The 19,648-nt window shown below is 44.9% G+C and overlaps 1 protein-coding gene across 1 annotated transcript in view; it reads right to left on the bottom strand.

The window, feature by feature from the left end:
- Positions 1-2,088: 2,088 nt before the first annotated feature.
- ATP10A (ATPase phospholipid transporting 10A (putative)) overlaps positions 2,089-19,648 on the bottom strand; it is a 41,084-nt gene continuing 23,524 nt past the window's right edge. Inside the window, exons 10-15 of the mRNA XM_083437650.1 lie at positions 16,504-16,629; positions 12,746-12,946; positions 11,319-11,399; positions 9,622-9,726; positions 5,918-6,105; positions 2,089-3,625 (exon numbers count right to left, since the gene is read on the bottom strand). Coding sequence (XP_083293776.1) covers positions 2,932-3,625; positions 5,918-6,105; positions 9,622-9,726; positions 11,319-11,399; positions 12,746-12,946; positions 16,504-16,629 — 1,395 coding nt within the window. The 3' untranslated portion in view covers positions 2,089-2,931. The remainder of the gene's footprint in view (positions 3,626-5,917; positions 6,106-9,621; positions 9,727-11,318; positions 11,400-12,745; positions 12,947-16,503; positions 16,630-19,648) is intronic.

Below are 19,648 nucleotides of genomic sequence, written 5' to 3'. Positions count from 1 at the left end.
GATTTGCAGAAGAAAATGGGCTCTTTTTTATGATTCTGGCAGTTTATCTTCATGGCTGCATGTTGTTCAACCCAGGAACAATATTAATTCTAGAGCCCAGCTTGATAGCTAACTCTAGTGGAAGAGTTGCAGAATACTCTGGCACTGAACCAAGCCCTTGAGGCTGCAGAGTCCACATGGCTTGTCAGAGCACATCCTGCCACCGCATGTCGAATGTGCAATCCTAAACGACATGAGCAATCCTTAAAGACATCTGTGGGAATTTTGCCACGACTTTTCATGGCGCTAAGATCTGACCCAGTGGGAGCTGGTAGAAGTTACAGCCCAACAACAACAAATGTTCCAGATGAAACCAAAACCTGACAACAAATGTCCTCAACAGGCTTGATCTCCTTTGAAGTGTTTCTTTCCAAATCGCCAAGTTCTTCTTCTGAGTTCATCCAAAGCTGCAACATGGCCTTTTTCAATTCTGGGAAAATTCTGAACTGTCTCCAGTTCCTCACAGATACTATGGAGAATCTACACCTTAGCACTTCTGAATCACCAAGGATGTAGTACTATGCATGCTTACTTAGGAGTAAGCCCCATTGAATATAGCAGCACTTACTCATAAGCACACATAGGATGGCACTGTTAATGTCTCTCTGCCAAATCAGACAAATAATATTTTATGTCAGTCTTTTATGCTAAATTACTTATTTATTTTCATTTGGTGGTCTGTTTTACTGCGTTTCCCTCCTTAAAATGCCTTTACCCATTCTCAGCCCTCAAACAAGATAGGATAAAAGCAAAATAATAACCATGCATCCAAGATAAGAAAAGACCTGAATTCATTTTCATCACTGAAACTTGATCTCAAGCTGCTGAGTGAGGTCATCTCAGGAGCTGGAGCGAGGAGGTGCCATCAGTATGCCGATGACATCCAAATCTGCTTCTCATTTACATCTCTATTAGGTGAGACACTGGAAGTGCTGAACTGGTGTCAGGGAGCAGTAATTGACTGGATAAGTGCCAACAACTGAAAGCTCAGTCCTAGCAAGATGGAGAGGCTGTTGGTGGGTGGGACATCCACCCAGATAGATGTTTAGGCTGCTCAGTATGGGCTTCCACTTCCTATTAAAAGTCAGGTGGTGCTGTGGTCTAAACCACTGAGCCTCTTGGGCTTGGCGATAGGAAGGTTGGTAGTTCGAATCCCCGCAACGGGGTGAGCTCCCGTTGCTGTCCCACCTTTTGCCAACCCAGCAGTTCGAAAGCACGCCAGTGCTAGTAGGTACTGCTGAGGTGGGAAGGTAAACGGCTTTCCTGTGCATTCTGGTTTCCGTTGCAGTGTTCCGTTGTGCCAGAAGCGGTTTAGTCCTGCTGGCCACACGACCTGGAAAGCTGTCTGTGGACAAACGCCGGCTCCCTCAGCCTGAAAGCAAGAAGAGCGCCACAACCCCATAGTTGCCTTTGACTGGACTTAGCCCTCCAGGAATCCTTTACTTTTTTACCTTAGTCAGGGCTGGGGAACTTTTTAGGTTTGGGGGAGGGCAGATATTTATCTCTCCCCCCCACCTGTGGGCCAACTTTGACACACTCCCTGCAGGATTGTACCCTTTACCTCCACCCTTCAGCTGACAGTTGGGTGTGATTTGGGGGTGGCTGCTGCTGCTAATGATACCATTTTTGTATATTTTAGAACTTTATTGGTGTCTTTATTTTAAATTTAATGCAGAAATAGTTGGTTGTGTACTTTTTATTGTTTATTACTATTTTTGTTATATTATGTAATTTTTTTCCTGTTGTAAGCCGCCTTGAGCTGGTATTTAACTATGGAATGTATGTATTTATGTACCTCTAGCACAAGCCCCACAATTTCCCTAGCATATTATATCTTCGTTCAAGGGTCATAGTTGGTAGAGCATTAGACTCTGAAACTCAGGGTTGTGGGTTCGAGCCCCACATTCAGCAAAAGACTCCTGCATTGCAGAGGGTTGGACTAGATGACCCTTGTGGTCCCTTCCAACTCTACAGTTCTATGATTCATTGCAAATGGCCCAGACTTTAACAAAGAACTGTACCTTCACCGACGGAAGAGAGGATAACATCTTTGCAACATAGATCTTCATTTATTTCTTATTTTGTCACAATATATAAACTGCTATGGTTGACATATTTAAAAAATGGAGGAAGGAGGGCCACACCTGTAAATTTTCAATATTGCTATGTCCTTGGCAGTGTAACATCGTACATACGGGTTTTTTTGTTTCTGATGGATTTCCTAGCTCTTTAGTTCCATGCAGACATCCCTTACTCCCTTCCCCAAAGAAACTCGATGGGGGATGCTTAATTTTTATTAAGTCAGTGTAGGATTTCCCTTGCCCTGGATGGCTGAACCAATGGTGACCACATTCACTTGTTGGTAGAAATCCAACAGCTGCCACCTGGTACATAACAGGAGCCCATAACAGAAGAGAAGCAAATAAAAATAAAAAACATATTGCATTTGTATAAAATGAGATGAAAAATAAATACATATATGGATTTTTTTCTTTGTATATAAAGCTTTTCTTTTCAACATGTTGTGCTTAAACATCCTTTCAAAATAAAACTATGTACCTTGACTTTCTGTTCCAGCGTTGGAAACAGAGCAATACTATACTCTTGTGCAAATTGAAAATACAGTCATAACTTGGATCCCGAATGCCTTGGTACTCAGACGTTTTGGCTCCTGAACGCTGCAAACCCAGAAGTGAGTGTTCCGGTTTGTGAACGCTATTTGGAACCCGAGCGTCCTATGGAGCTTCTGTGGCTTCCGATTGGCCACAGGAGCTTCTTGCAGCCAATCAGAAGTCGCACTTTGGTTTCCAAACTTTTTGGAAGTTGAACGGACTTCCGGAACGCATTCCATTCAACTTCCAAGGTACGACTGTATGCGCTACAACGCCTATGTCATAAACAAGTGGACTCAAGAGGTTCTGTATGGAAGAAGCTACCGGATGCTTTCCCCCCTTCTTCCTGGAAACAGGTTGAGGCCTGCTCCGCCGAGCCTTTGAGGTCCTGAGAACCGCAGCCGCCGGGAGCTGCATTGTCCCACCTTCCATTTTGTAAACTGCTCGATAACCACGGCAGTTCTCTCTCAATGCCGTTGAACAATGAAGTCGATGTGATCCAGTTCAACAAGCTAAAGTCCGCCTGGTCTGCTGTCGAGTTCCTTTGGAATGTCTCATCTAGTAAGTTCGGCTCCAGCTCCGAAGTGCCTTTGTGAAAACCCAAAGGTGTTTCCTCTTGACCGCGAGCCGACAGAAAACACCCGTCCCCCTCATATAGCTGAGCACCAAGAGGGGGAGCAGGGGGGTTTAATCCTGTGGTGGGTATGGTCTTTGGTTGTTTAGCTTGTTCTTTCCCTTGCTGAGATAACCTGGAGGGACTGTTTTGGCAACAAGCTTTTAAAGAGTTGCCGACGAGGGAATGCGGGGTTTCGGGAGAGTAATGAGCGCAGGTGTATTTGTGGGGACCGGCCTCCTTCTTGGTGTGCCATCTGTTTAAAAGCTGGTTGCGAGCATCTGGGGGCATCTTGGACAACTGGCGGCCGAGCTGAAGCTGGGTGGGGAACACCGTCCCTTGAAGGGTTCTGTACAGGAACCTGCCAGGGAGATGAAAAGGGCCACAGGACCAAATAAGTCAAAGAAACCAAATAAGGACCAAATAAGTCAAAGAAAAGAGAATGTACCAAAAGAACACTGTCCCAAGTACACTTGGTGCTGGTGGGATGTTCGGCTAGAATGCCATTTGAGGAAAGGTTTCCCCTTTGAGAGAATGGAGAAGGTGAGACCCTTCCTCCATCAGCTACATTCTGGTTTCCCCCCTTCTGTCATCATAATACTAGGGAGAAATGGCTGGGCACTTTTCAATGCACTCCCTGGTCCTGAATGGGGTAACTGTGCCCCTGAAGGACCAGGTGCGCCGCCTGGGAGTCATTTTGGACTCACAGCTCTCCATGGAGGCGCAGGTTAATTCTGCATCCAGGGCAGCTGTCCTACCCGTTTACTGTCTCGCCAGAGTGGTGCATGCTCTAGTTATCTCCCGCTTGGACTACTGCAATGCGCTCTACGTGGGGCTACCTTTGAAGGTGAACAAGAAACTACAGCTAATCCAGAATGCGGCAGCTAGACTGGTGACTGGGATTGGCTGCCGAGACCATATAACACCGGTCCTGAAAGATCTACATTGGCTCCCAGTACGTTTTCGAGCACAATCCAAAGTGTTGGTGCTGACCTTTAAATCCCTAAACGGCCTCAGACCAGTTTACCTGAAGGAGCATCTCCACCCCCATCATTCAGACTTGGGGTCCAGTTCCAAGGGCCTTCTGGCAGTTCCCTCATTGTGAGAAGTGACGTTACAGGGAACCAGGCAGAGGGCCTTCTTAGTAGTGGCACTTGCCCTATGGAACACCCTCCCATCAGATGTCAAGGAAATAAACAACTGTCTGACTTTTAGAATACATCTGAAGGGCAGCCCTGTTTAGGGAAGTTTTTAATGTCTGATGTTTTATTGCTTTATTATTATTATTATTATTATTATTATTATCATCATCATCATCATCATTATTATTACTCTCTTGAGGAAAAAACAGTGGAGACATTAAATTGGCCACTGAGGGTGGTTTTTTATTTATTTTTAAAAATAGTTTTATTAAGTTTTTTTGTGTTACAAAGCAAACAGATAAACAGGGAAAGGTACATCTATTGTCTCCACTTTCAATTCATTGTTGATCGCTTCATCGTTTGCGCAATGCAAATCTGTCAGACTTTTAAGCAAACATGCCCCAATCACAAGCAGAGAAGCAGGTTCTGGTGTGCATTTGTCCAGCTTGGTAGACCATGTTCACTACTAAGTGCTGTGCCCCTTATCTGCTCCCCTTCTCAGTCAAACAGCTGACTGGCAAGAGAGAAGGCTCTTAAAAAAGAAGAAAGGGTTCTGCAATTTGGTCTTGCTGCTCTGTATGCAATCCTTTCAATAAGGGCATCAATATGGTTTGTTTTGGAGGGGGTTACTATGACTGTGGCCCTGCACAGATGACTATGTATGCATGGAGAAATGAAAGTGCAGAGGGAACATCATGATCACAACCACTGGACTTCCAGGTGTTAAAAGGTCCTATTTGCACAGGAATCTTAAAGTGTGTAGGCTCCCCGTATGAAATCTGTATCCTGCAAAAATGGAGGATACAAAATGGACAGGGCCTAAAGTTGATATTTTATAGTGTACAAAAACATCATATTAAGGGAGCATAGCTTCCTTTGTGGAGGATAAGGGTGGAGTCAGTGGGCACGACCCAATCTCTCCCCATAGTTCATTTCTATTATACAGTGGTACCTTGGCTCTCAAACGGCTTATTTGTCGAACGAATCGGCTTCCAAACGCTGCAAACCCAGAAGTAAGTGTTCCAGTTTGTGAACCATTTTTGGAAGCCGAACGTCCGATGTGGCTTCTGCTTGAGTGCAGGAAGCTCCTGCAGCCAATTGGAAGCCATGCCTTGATTTTTGAACAGTTTCAGGAGTCGAATGGACTCCTGGAACGGATTAAGTTCGAGAACCAAGGTACCCCTGTACATAAGAATTTACACACATCTCTTAAAACTTATTAAACGCATAGTGTCTTTTGTTATGTGAATTTAGGTAGGGTTTTTATTTATCTGTTCAGAAATCTGCTTTGTTGTGATCTATTTGATACTCATTTCATATATTTGTTATGGCCAACGGCTAAAAACAAAACAAAACTATAGATTCATTTGGGCTTGACAGCTCTAGGACACATTTTGATTATTTCTGCATATGCACATGCCTGCAGCTTAGCAATATCTTCACAAAAGAATGAAAACGAGGTCTGTCCACTAACAAATATACAGAAGAAGAAGGGGAAAAAAATACTTTACCTCGGAAGCAGAGCAACAGCAGGTGTTATGAAGCAAGTCAGATAAAACATAGGATCTCCCATCAGCTTTTCCATGGTCCAGTAGGGATTGGATGGAGGGTAACATATTGGGCAAGACGCGTTGTAAAGGAGAGCAACAATGAAGAACAAAACAACGCTGAAGACACAAGATGACAAATGCAGCCAAGTCTAAAAAGAGAAACATCCTCAAAATTAATGTGCAATTCCGGAATGCCGAACAACATGGCTGCACTCACATGTCATGATAAACCATGGTTTGCTGTACACAGGGAAATTGTGTCTGGTCCTCTCCTCCTAGCTTGCACTTAGAGCAGGCAATAGGCAAACCTGGCCCTCCAGATGTTTTGGGACTACAACTCCCACCATGCCTTGACAACAGGACCAGTGGTCAGGGATGATGGGAGTTGTAGTCCCAAAACATCTGGAGGGCCAGGTTTGCCTATGCCTGACTTAGAGGAAACACACCCTGTCTTAGCAATTATATCTGATCATGGTTTGCTGGAATGAAACAAACCATAATTCCTGCTCTGAATGCAACACTAAGCCATGGATTGCGATTAATTTCCTTCATATACAGGGTGAAAAGGAGTTGGGAGGTTATAAATTTGATGCGATGGAAATTAGGACATGAGAAGCTGCTTTTTTATCTATCTCTGGGCTTTTGTTACCATTGACCATGGTATCCTCATGAAACAGTTCCAGGGAACAGAACTTGGGGATACAGTGGTGCCTCGGTTCTCAAACGTAATCCATTCCAGAAGCCTGTCTGGCTTCTGAAATGTTTGAAAACTGAGGCACGGCTTCTCATTGGTTGCAAGAGCTTCTTGCACTTAGCGGAAGCCGCATCGCACGTTCGTGTTCCAAAAAACGTTCGAAAACGGAAGCATTTACTTCCAGGTTTTCGGCGTCTGGGAGCCGAAACGTACCACTCTGTGTATCACTACAGATTGTAAACAAGATACAATAGCTCCGCAAAACTTGATGGGAATTTGTTTTCCCAATTCCTAATTCCAACCAAGCAATATGTTACCTGGCAATGTAGCTGCCGCAGTAGCAGCACTGAAATAGCTTCAGGATGTTTTAACAGGAAGCGATTCATAAATGGAATAAATAGCACCAACACACAAAACTGTGGTCCTAGACACCAATGGCTTGCAGCAAGAGAGTTTCATGACTGCTCCATTTGGAAGGTTCTTATCCCTCAAAAATGAACAGGCAGTTAGTCCCAGAAGAGGGAAAATAATAACTGAAGGACGGAACAGATAAGATTGGAACGAACCATAAAAGAAGATGCAAGAGGGTGTGTTTGTGTGAGGGGAGGAATACTGGTGACAAGTTTATACTACAACCTAGACAGCTGCTTCAGGCTTGGCCAGGTAAATACTAGCAAGCGACAAAGATTTTTCCTCACTGAACAGCAGAGGTTGCCTGTCTGTCTACCCTCCCATTCCACACCACAATCAGACAATAATAAAATAGCACATTCCTTCCCACATTTGGGATAATTCTGTTTCGTTTATGCACAACATAAATATGCACAACCAGAGCAGATTGGGTGTTGCTCAATAAACTCAAATGTTTGAGATCTACCCTTAAAGGGGTAAAAGGAGAGCTAAAACCACCAATTGGCCTGTGTAAGGCAAATGAAGAAGTGGCGACATTGGTCATTAGGAAGTATGCTGATATCATCACTATTTCTCCTTAACAACTGAACAGGAGTTCAAGCATTGGTTACTGGAAGATTAAATTACTGCAGTGTGCTCTGTGGGGCTTCCCTTGATCTGGAAGCTGCAGCGAGTGCAGAATGCTGCGGCACAATTGCTGGCAAGACCCGGTCAGGATATAACACCTCTTCGCAGAGACCTGGACTGATTTGCTGCTTATTTGCTACCAAATTCAAGGTGTTACTATTAGTATATACGTAAAGCCAGTTCAGTTAGGACCAGTTCACTTGCAAGATTGCCATACTGGATCCCCACTTGATTGCTTTGAATGCCTTTTACAGGCACCACTTAGTCTGCATTTGAAAGAAATGGATCTTTTAGTGTGGCGGCTCCCATACTCTGGAACTCCCTGCCTGTTGACATCATTGCAGGGGGTCAGACTAGATGGCCCCTGGGTTCCCTTCCAATTCTATGATTCTCTGACCAGGCAGGTGCCGAGCCTCTTGGGCTTGCCCATCAGAAGGTTGGTGGTTTGAATCCCTGTGACAAAGTGAGCTCCCATTGTTCTGTCCCAGCTCCTGCCAACCTAGCAGTTCGAAAGCACACCAGTGCAAGTAGATAAATAGGTACCGCTCTGGCGGGAAGGTAAACGGCATTTCTGTGCGCTCTGCTTTCCGTCACTGTGTTCTGTTGTGTCGGAAGCGGTTTAGTCATGCTGGCCACATGACTCGGAAAGCTGTCTGTGGACAAACACCAGCTCCTTCAGCCTGAAAGCGAGATGAGCGCCGCAACCCCATAGTCACCTTTGACTGGACTTAACCTTCCAGGGGTCCTTTACCTTTACCTTTAGGGCACCTGCTAAAAACATTCTTATTTAGGCAAGTCCACCCAGACAGGCAGAGTGCTGACCTGTGTTTTAATATAGTTTTGAGTTTATTGTTGATTCTAATTATTCCTTTTAATGTTCCAAACGGTTTTTCCACTGACTGTATTTTTTAATTTATTGTTTTATCCTTTTCGTAAACCGCTTTGAAGTTTCCTTACAAACAAGCGGTGCATACTGTATTTTTCGCTCTATAGGACGCACCCGACCATAGGACGCACCTTGTTTTAGAGGGGGAGAACAAGAAAAAAAAAATTCTCCCCCTCTCTGCTCAGCGCCCCTTCAGCGAAGAGGCAGGAGAAACGGAGAGTCTTGCTCTCCCGGCTTCAGCAAAAGGAACTCGAAGCCTTCGGAGCGCAGCGTGAGTTCCTGCTGCGCTCCAAAGGCTTCAGGCGGCTATCCCTGAAGCCTGGAGAGCAAGAGGGATCAGTGCGCACCAACCCCTCTCGTTCTCCAAGCTTCAGCGAAAGCAACGCGTAGCCTCCGGAGCGTGGGGGGAGCGCTTCCTCTGGGCTTTGGAGGCTTCGCGTTGCTATAGCTGAAGCCAAGGAGCCTGCATTCGCTCCATAGGACGCACACACATTTCCCCTTAATTTTTGGAGGGGAAAAAGTGCGTCCTATAGAGCGAAAAATATGGTAAATCTTGCAAAAACAAACAAACAAACAAATAAAAAACATTACATTGAGTCAGACGCCCTCCCTCTGTTGGATAGTGGTTCTGTCCAGGGTTTCTGGCAGAAGCCATTCCCGGCCCTACCTGAAGATGCTTTCTGCCTGCAAAAGTGAATGCCTCAAAAGGATGGCAGTTGGATAAGCCAGCTGTTTGAACTGGGCCTGTTCTGTGTGAGATGCAGAAATATTTGCTCAAGGTCAAGAAGAAAGTCCCCAAGAAAGAACCTGGCAGCTGACCTGCTCTCCTCTTGTGAATGTACAGAAAGCATTCTAGTCAGGGGAAAATTCAATGCAGCGTTATTTAAATGGAACATATAAAACTGCTACACTACAGTCTCAAGCCGCTCTCTGTTGGAACTGCTAATAAAACCAGTGAAATAGAGAGACGCTGGAAGATGCGTAGCAAGAGTGACAGGTAAGGCAAAGAGAGCAGACTGCTATGCTGTGCTTGGGTAGGCAGCTTACCCAGGTTCTGGTTTCAATAGCCAAATGCAATATTATGGTGAAGAGAGCAATGGTGGTGACTGGAGTTCCCCAGGAGAATATGTCCACATCTGAATCATAATACGTCTGAAAACATAAAATTGGTATTAGACAAATTTGGTTGTTTAAAAACATCCAACAAATAAACACGCTCATTGTATTTGAAAAGCTCATTCTATGTCAATTTTATTAAATCTCCAAAAATATTCCTCAATGTTTATCATCATATACCATATTTTTTAAAAAACACAGTTTCTTCTTCCCCCTCCTTTCCTGACAAGTTGTTGTTGTTGCTGTTGTTGTTATTATTACAGTGGTACCTCGGGTTACATACGGTTCAGGTTACATACACTTCAGGTTACAGACTACGCTAACCCAGAAATATTACCTCGGGTTAAGAACTTTGCTTCAGGATGAGAACAGAAATCGTGCTCTGGCGGTGCAGCGGCAGCTGGAGGCCCCATTAGCTAAAGTGGTGCTTCAGGTTAAGAACAGTTTCAGGTTAAGAACGGACCTCCGGAACGAATTAAGTACTTAACCTGAGGTACCACCATATTATTATTATTATTATTATTATTATTATTATTATTATTAACTGTTTTACCACACTTATGCTTTTATTATCTAAACTTCACTTTCTCTCAGGACGCTGTCAGTGGCTCTTGGCTGGTTGCCCAGGAAAGTATAAAGACAAGGAAAAGTTTCTTACAGTCCTTTTTTAGTTCAAACTTTACAGAGAGAGGCTATAGAACCCAGCCTCTTGGATAATGGCATTGCCCTGAGTGAATTTCCACGCCTCCTTCTCTCCCACTTCCTCTTTCGTCATCATCTCCTCTAAGGGTGCCACTAAGTGCCCTCTGTCTTCGAGCTCTTTGCTCTCCTACTTTTAAGGCCTGCCAGGTTCCTGGAGATGGAGGGTCTGGAATGCTTTCTAATGACAACATGTCAGCCAGGTGTTGCTCTTGCTCTCCCATGATTTCCCAACTTCCCCCCTCATCTGCCTCTGAGCTGGGACCTCCCTCAAACCCCTGTTGTAAATCTAAACTGTCTTCCTCTTCCTCCTCCCTGGAAGGGTCAGGATGGGGAGGCGGTCTCCCCCACTCTTTCTCCTCCTTTGCCCAGTCCCTGACACTATCGTTAGTTCTTTCAGTAACCCACTGCTTAAATTTCAAATACTGCCTGCGACTTCATGTATGGGTGATACTTTGATAGACAGTCCATCCATGGTCTCCATTCTTCCTTAAACGCTTTGTTATTATGTCATCTTAATTTGGCAAACTAAGAGGACAACACATTTGAAAGCTTAAGGTATTTTCATATGCTACACAGAGGCAAGCCTGAGATTGTCACCAAAGATGTGCTCCATAAAGAGCCTGACTGAAGTCATGACTCACAACATGTTATTTGCCACATTCACACATACATTCTGTCTCTGGGCATACACTTAAAGAACTCTCTTGCTGAAGCCCTTTTCAGTGGGTATTCTTGCTGGCAACAAGAGTTTCAAACTCCACAAGTTGAGCAGACCTCCTGCTGCAGAAGTTCATCTTCTGAGCACATGGGAACGCAGTGAAGCCAGGGATGTGGGCAGAATGTGCTCTCCCAGCACGTGATGGTGAATGCAGCTGGTAGGAAGGGGGCAAGAGAACACACATACAGAGCTACAACTGGTAACTTACAAAGTATGGGATGAAAAAGCAAACCAGGCTTTGGTAGAGAGCATCGATCATATTCATCCAAAACATATGTGGCTGGTACTCCTGCAATGGAAAAAAAAGGGGAAGCGAAAGCTTTGAATCCGATAAGACACAGTTTGTATGTTTTTCTGTTTTTAAAAAATCAACTGCAAAAAGGCACAGAGCAGCTCAAGTTGTGGATTTCTGTCCCAGTCAAGTCCATCTAGAGACGCCTGCGAAAGTCTCTGAGATCATGTCCACATACAAGCTCTGAGGGCGTCAGTTAAAAAGTGATCATTACAAGACCTCCAATTCTTCTCTGCCTCAGATTAAATTCTGAGCTTATCCCCCCAACTGAGCCTTAAATCCACCTTCCCTCTTACCTAGCTCATCAGCCCCCACCCCTAAAAGCCCCCTTTCATTCCTACAACTTATCCATACTCAGCCTCCAACCTGCCCAACATTCCCCTCAAAGAGCTACTGTACTCCTTGGGAGGGAAAAGGCCTTGAGTCTTCATGACAATCATGTGGCTGCATCACACAAGGAGTCATGCTGTCTCTTCTGCCCCCTGGCTGGGGTTGAAAGGGAAGTGTGTGTGTGTGTGTGTGTGTGTGTGTGTGTGTAGGATTAGGGGAGGCTGGGTGACTGATGAAAGTCTGATTGGCTCAGACGTAATTCCTCCCACCAATTTTATTGGAAGTGATTCACCTTATTTTCCAGGCCAGCCTGTCATGGGGTGAGCTTGAACATATTCACTTCCATCCATAGCCCTCCAGATATTCCCACAATGCACAACCTTTGAAGCTACACTTTTTACCTCTTGCCTCCTGATCTGGCCTGACCATCAGGTTCCTGAAGGTGACTCTACTTTTGTTCAAGACTGTAGTTACTAACAACAATATCAACTCGCCAAAGGAAGTCTCGGATCCAGTCTACGTGAACTGGAAGACAAGCCATGAGCCCCATGGATTTCAATGGGAACCGGATTTCAATGGGAACAAGATTCAGCTGACTTAATCTGGATCCAGCTCATTATCTTTAAAGTTGAAGTTTCATGGGGAATAGGGTGTTTATGACTCTTCATCTGCCTTTACGTTGTGCTTTCCTGCTTTTGAATTCTACAAACGACGTCCTGATCCCAACCTAATCTGGCTCCTTAGGGTTCCTCTTCAGAGGAACCCACAAGATAATTCACGCTTGCCTGTATTCTCCAAACAGCTTTTCTTGGGAAAATGTCACACGGTGTTTTATACAGAGAACTCTCTGACAAGCTGTGCTCTTTACACAGCTCAAGCAATTTTTCAAACTTCCTTAGCAACGCTTATTATGACTTAAACGTTTAGTGAATGTCGACCGGCCAGTTTCAATCTCCCACTGCGAGATCTTAGGGACACAGAGGAAAGGCAAGGTTCCCCAGCCCACCCCTTACCTCCATGTTCTGACCACTTTTGTAGAGCTGAGGCACAGCAATTAAGATATCTGCCGGTACGTCTTTATCAAGCACTCCAACTATCAGTTGGGGAAGGGATGAGAATAACAAGTTGAAGAAGATCAGGTACCACTGATCTATCATCGAAGACCCGGAAAACCCGCAGTAGAACTGGAACCAGAAGAGAAGAGCTACAAACATCTTTGATGAAAAAAAAAAAAGGGGGGGGGGAGAACACACACATTAACCATATGCAGCCTTCAGGACTTGCAAGCATAACATCACTCTATAACTTTTTGGATATATTAACTCTCTTTGTGCCCTGTGCCTGGACTTTTTTTTGAACAAAAGGAATAGAGACAACTAAACAATGGTTTAACCTACTCAGGGAGGGAGAGAAACTGTATGCACATAGGTAGCAAAAATAATTTCTCATCCCCCCTGTAAAGTGGTAACTCTGCAGGCAGATGTCCCAGGAACCAAAATGGAAAAGGATTTAGATTACAAAAGAGTACACAGAGTTCTGCTACATTTGCAATAAAAAATAAAAATAAAATAAACAGTGGCACTTTAAAACCACCCTGCCTTCCATCCCAACTTCTCCAAACCAGCCTATGTGTGGGTTGTGTAGAAGTTCAGAGACCGACAATGGGGTTGTCAAAAGCTCACTTCCCATGCGAATCGCACAAAGGCTGTCCAGTTCTCACCCAACCCTGACCTGATTTTAGATATCCTTGTGGTTGCTTTGGGTAACTGAGTTCAAAGACAACACAAAAGTTTTTAGAATCAGTTCTCCCTCCAGCAATGGTCATGTGGGAAGCTTCCTCCGAGACTCGTGTCTACTCTCCACTTCACCCCACTGAATCAACTGGGCAGGAAAACTGGGAACCAGATAAAGTCTTATCTGAACCCAAATCCTTCTACATCAGGGGTGAGAAACCTGCTGCCCTCCAGGTATTGCAGGACTACAACTCCAGTTGTCCCTGCCCATTGGCCATACTAGCTGGGGCTGATGGGAGATGGAGTCCAATTGACACCCAGAGGGCCACAGGCCCCCCAACTCCTGCTCTATAACACTTGAATTGTTGCTGTGCATTTTTGTTCTTCGGGTCCCCGCAATAGGCTTTTGATCTTTCAGGAGGCTGGTGGTTTGTGATTTCAGAGTGAGCAGCTAAACACAACTGCTCCTAATGGTTGCAAACTCAGAACCCAAGCCCCCATTCTGTTGCACACATTTAAAGGGGGATCAGGATCATGCCAGCCATCCTTGCCCCTTTAGCAAGCTTGGGAGTCAACGTATTGAATATCATACGGCTTATCACATGTGTAAACGCCAACATGCTGAGGGTGAAATTCAATGGATTATTTATTTATTATTGTTTTATTTACTGAATTTATATACCGCTCTATCCCCGGAGGTCTTGACTAGATGGAGCCTGGGTGCCCAATGTTTGGATGCTTGACACACTAAGGGGGGGGGGTCCTCTGACCAGTGCAACTCCCACCCGACCCCAGTCCTGTGCAGGAAACCAGCCGCACAATTTCTACAGAAAATTGCTGATGCTACAAGTGCTTCTGCTCTTGTATTATTCCGATAGGCTTATTACAAATAATTTATAATTACAGGGCATCTCAAATGTGCATTTCTGTGAGTGCATCTGCCGTGTTTCCATTTTTACAATGTGGGCTATACAAGCAAGAAATATAAAGGCTGCCCTGGTCAGATACCACTAGTGCAGTCGTCTTAACAATTTTCTCTGAGTAGTTCTGTTGGCTTCAAAGACGCTACTCCAACGCAAACTTGTTCCAGCCTTTCTGCCTTAGGAATTCTCATTAAAAACAACAACAAGAAGAACTATTGAAACTTGAATTGCTCTCTGAGGGATCTTCAGGACAAGACGATTCTGAAAGCTTTATGTTTAATTTATAGGCAGCCTCTGAGCAAACCGTATCAGGAACTCATACAATAAATGCAAAACTGAACTGCATGATTGTTTCCCCCCTCTCTTCCTCAAATCCAAATGTGTGCAAATTGCAGAGGCACCTGCTCTCTGGGCTGTAGGACTTCATACAGGTGATGAACAGGCTGAGACAGAGCCTGCAAAATCATTTTGTCAGCCCCATCTGCTGAAGGCTCAGTGCTTTTGGTGACCCCAGTATTCCAGGAATTATGTTAAGAGCAGTTCTTTTAAAGGTCAACCTCAGAGGCCAGGAATTTCATCATATTGTAATTCTTTATTGTAATTGACAACTGTAAACTGATTAATTATTATTTGCTAATACTATTATATTCTGATAGATTATTGAATATCGCCCTAACTTGCAGCACTGTGAATGATTCTGGCTGGTGGACCTTGAGGAGGAGATTTAGGCAAGCCTCAAGCCTGCCAAGCCTGCTCCGTAACTTATCCCTAAGTAGCAAGTCTTATTCTTGTTATCAAATTTACACAGACTGATTCTTCGGCACGTGATTCCTGTCACACAGCAGGGTCTGCTATTCCTGTAAATGCCAGCCATCTGCATTTTAACAAGTGCTGCCAGATGAAAACTCCTAAAATAAAGGGATAATGTGGAACTATGGCATCTGCTCTCTCTACAGAAGGCTACGGAGTTGGGCTTCTGAAAGGGAGAACACCTACTACCCTGAAAGGCCTGCAGATGATAAATACCTATGTACACAACATCCCCTTGCCCACCAAGAGGTGTCGGGAGAATACGTTGTCTCCCATGCTGTCTGTCACTTTTTCTCTCCAGCTGCCACATCACTAATTCGCAATCCGACTGTTTCCCATTTCCCATCACAAGATCCTAATCCCCAAACCCTGATCTTTCTCTCCTCCTCCATCTCTCCTTCTCCTTCCTCTTTTTTGATAGACATGCTGTGTCACCGTTCCTCTGTATGACTGCCTGATGCAGATTGTTCTCCTCAAGGCTTCACCATCACAAGCAACACGGCACCTCCTTCTCCTGTTAACAATATGGCAAACCATGGCTTAGTACAAAACAAGGAAATGTGCAGGCTCCTATGGAGGATACTGTGGCTGCTTTGCTAAACCATGGTCTGGGTCCAGTCCAAACCTTAGCTCATGTTTCACCTCTCTCAAGGCATCCTGCAAGCTGCAAACCATAGGACAAAATCTCCTTTCCGGGAGCCTGCATGTTTGCTGATTTGTGCAAAGTTTGGCTTAACACAAGCATTTGGGCTGCTCATATGGAGTGCGACTGAACACATCTCTCATATACTTGGGTCCAAGCCATTTCAGTGACTATAGTTCAGAACCAGCAAAGTGAATTGCTCCTAGAAAGCTCTAGGATAGAATGGAGGAACCTGTGGTCCTCCAAGATTAGCTGGACTACAATCCCCATCATTCCTGACCATCAGCCATTCTGGCTGTGGCCGATGGGACTTGGAGTGCAACAATATCTGGAGGGCCATATTCCGCATCCCCACTATGTGAAGTCAACATAGATTCTGGAGCACCAGAGTAACATCCTCCTGTCCTCCCCTATTTGGGCAGGATGTTGTGTTTTGCACCCTCCCCATTCATGGCAGGGTGCTGTGTTCTGCTCCATATTCTGCCTCCAAAAGAAGTTTCTGTATGTTGTGCATGCAAGGTTCTGCAAGCACGAGTCACGATGAACAGGTCAAAGCAAAAATCAAAAGCGTCACCATCTTCTCAGCAGATGGCGTAAGCGAAAAGGCACTCCTAAGTACAATCCGGAAACATGTTCAGGCTACAAAGCTAACACACACTTACTGCATTTTTGTAGAAGAAATACAGCACCATGTTGGCGAGCCGTGAGTAACACCAATGGCCATGCACAAGCAAGAGTTTTTCCAAGTGCCGGAACTTTGGGATTGCGAAGTCACTTGCCATCACAGCCTTCAAGGCAAGAAGAGTTGACATTATCCTTCTGCAGATGTTACTTGAACAATTTTTTTTTTAAAAAAAAACAATTTTAGGTGGAAACAAGCAGAAATCCACAGATGCCCCTGAAATAACGCTGGGAACACAGATATTCACAAAAGGGAGGAAATGCCCTCTGATCAGCTTACTAAAGTGCTCCAAGGCTGATTTGTCAATCTTTCAATATCTTATCACTCAAAGACTTATTCTTATGCAAGTGACTCCACTGAGAACTGCTACGGTGGATGTCGCTGGAACCTTCATTGCTTGATATATTCTGCATCGCTTCCCATTTCATTGGGATTTCTGGGCTCGCAGGAGGTAAGGATACATGTGTTTATGTAAGCATAAGTGCAGTAGAACACCAGAGCACATAGTTACACCATGGAATCCGCCCCTCACAAGTGGCAGTGATGTCCACCAATAAGAGGTTTAGTTAAATTCATGGAGGACAAGGCCACCAATGAATACTAGGCACAATGTCCATGTTCCGCCTCCACTGTCAGGACAGCGTGCTTCTGAATGTCAGTTGCTGGGAATCACAAAAGGGGAGGGCACTGTTCTGCTCAGCTCCTGCTTTTGGGCTAACCACAGGCATCTGGCTTGCTAGTGGAAGAACAGATGTCGGACTAGAGGGGCCAGTGGCTAGACTCAGCAGACAGCTGCTCACTTCTTATGTTCACTGCCCCACACCAGATCTCCAAGGGGAGTTAATTGCGCTCTAAGATGCTTTCAGATCCTTCATCCCTTCCATTTCTCTCTCTCTCTCAGTCATATTCCACTCACAGACTCTGATCACCCCCCACCCCTACTGGAGGGGGAGATGGGGAAGATGACTGATCAGTTTCCCAAAGCTGGCGTTCACATTGGAGCAATGGTCCTTCTCTGACCCTTGGCACCTACTGGCATCAGCCAGCCAGCCACCCCAAGCAACGCGCCAGGAATCTGCCCGTCAAATCGAAGGGATGGCCAAGAATGGCCAGCCATGAACAATGCATTTAGTTTGCTGTTTATAAATATTAGAAGACTGTCCGTTAGTTTTCCCATTTCTCTGTTCTTCAATCTTTCTACATAATGGAATGAAAATGCAAACGTGTTTACTTTAGTATGTCCACAAAATTGCCTGACTGCATTCCCCCCCCCCTTTTAGGTCTATTTCTGATCAGGGAGAGAGAGGGGAGAGGAGAAAGCTATTTGAACGCACTGACAGACTCAATTTCCTTCCACATTTCATAGGAACAACGGCATGTGGCACAAACCACTATTTAATATTTCCCATTCATAAAACCAACACTTATGGAAGCCAAGACGATACTTGGTGATAAAATAAATATTTAGTGAGATGATGGGAAAAGCTGCTCTTTTCTCAAGATTTCTCTGCATTTATGGCATCCGAGGCCTCTCTTGTGAGGTAAGCCTCCAAGAAAAGGTATAAGCAAGCTCTTAGTTTTAGGTTCGTGGATGAGAAAACATGGCCCTTTACAGAACAAAATTGCATCTCTGTGGTTAAAGGAAATAAAACCTGATGCCTATGATATAAAGACTAAGTTCTTTTTTTGCAGCCATTTTAATATCCCTTTTAGAACTTCACAATAGCCAAGTGAGGTAGATTAGGCTGGGAGTTACTGGCTGGCCCAAGGCAGAGCAGAGAATGGGCAAAAAAACCAGCGGTGGATAAAGTATGTTTTTAAGGCAGAAAACTGCATATGCTCGGAGAATTTTTGTTGTCGCTTATCAAGGCTTGAGGTGTGTGTTTATTTCCAGCGTCTCCTCACTTCATCTTGCCAGTGAATGTTATACCTTATATGGTCACAGATGTCCATTTTCAATATTTCTTATTTCAGAATACAGTGGTACCTCGGGTTGCATACGCTTCAGGTTACATACGCTTCAGCTTACAGACTACGCTAACCCAAAAACAGTACCTCAGGCTAAGAACTTTGCTTCAGGATGAGAACAGAAATCGTGCTCCGGCGGCGCGGCAACAGAAGGAGGCCCCATTAGCTAAAGTGGTGCTTCAGGTTAAGAACAGTTTCAGGTTAAGAACGGACCTCTGGAACGAATTAAGTAGTTAACCCGAGGTACCACTGCATATTAACACATCATTTCCTAATTTTTGCTACTGCTATTTACTCACTGAATTCTTTGCATGGCTTAGGGTTAGCAATGGAGGAGAGCTGGTCTCTTCTGCCTTCAACAGTTGCGTGGCAGGCAGAAACGAAACAGGGCAAGCCCTTTCCATGGTAGAAATACAACTGTGGGAAAAAGCTTCACATTCTGTCTGTCAGACATCTTCTTACATTGTGTGGCCCCTGTTTGCTTTTGCGGGGGGTGGGGTGGGGGTGGGGGTGCGGCACCTGCTAGAGTCTGAAGCGCCTCTCTACTTAAGGGCTCAGGCATCATAAAGCAGTGCTACCAATCCCCCAAAGTACCGCCATCTGGTTGTGCTCTTGGTTGTACACAATTAAGACAACTGTACTGAATGATGACTCTAGGAGACAGGAACAGACATCAAGAGCAAAAGGCAGTAATTAAGAAAAAACAGAACATTCAAGGTACAGTCATACCTCGGGTTAAAGTTGCTTCAGGTTGAGCGTTTGCAGGTTATACTCCGCAGTGACCTGGAAGTAACGGAATGCGTTACTTCCGGGTTTCGCCGCTCGCGCATGCGCACTAAATAACATCACGCGCATGTGCAGAAGCGGCAAATTGCCACCTGTACAGGCGCGGGTTGCGTTCTGCTCTGGATGCGAACGGGGCTCTGGAACGGATCCTGTTCGCATCCAGAGGTACCACTGTACATGGCAATTGAGGAAAAAATTAAGAGAACTATTTTAAAAGTATTTCAGATGTTTTACCGTTTTATAAAGGAAACTTAGCCGAAAGGTGAAGCTGCGCAAACGTAAGCTCTGCTAAAGTAACTTTTGCAAAGCCCAGCTGGCCCACCTTGGGGCAGGCGGCTCACGAGACCTCGGAAATCTGCAGCGGCTGTCGC

Source organism: Podarcis tiliguerta, assembly GCF_965153285.1.
Source record: "Podarcis tiliguerta genome assembly, chromosome: 4".
NCBI classification, from domain to species: domain Eukaryota; kingdom Metazoa; phylum Chordata; class Lepidosauria; order Squamata; family Lacertidae; genus Podarcis; species Podarcis tiliguerta.
This window is presented reverse-complemented; position numbering and strand designations above follow the sequence as displayed.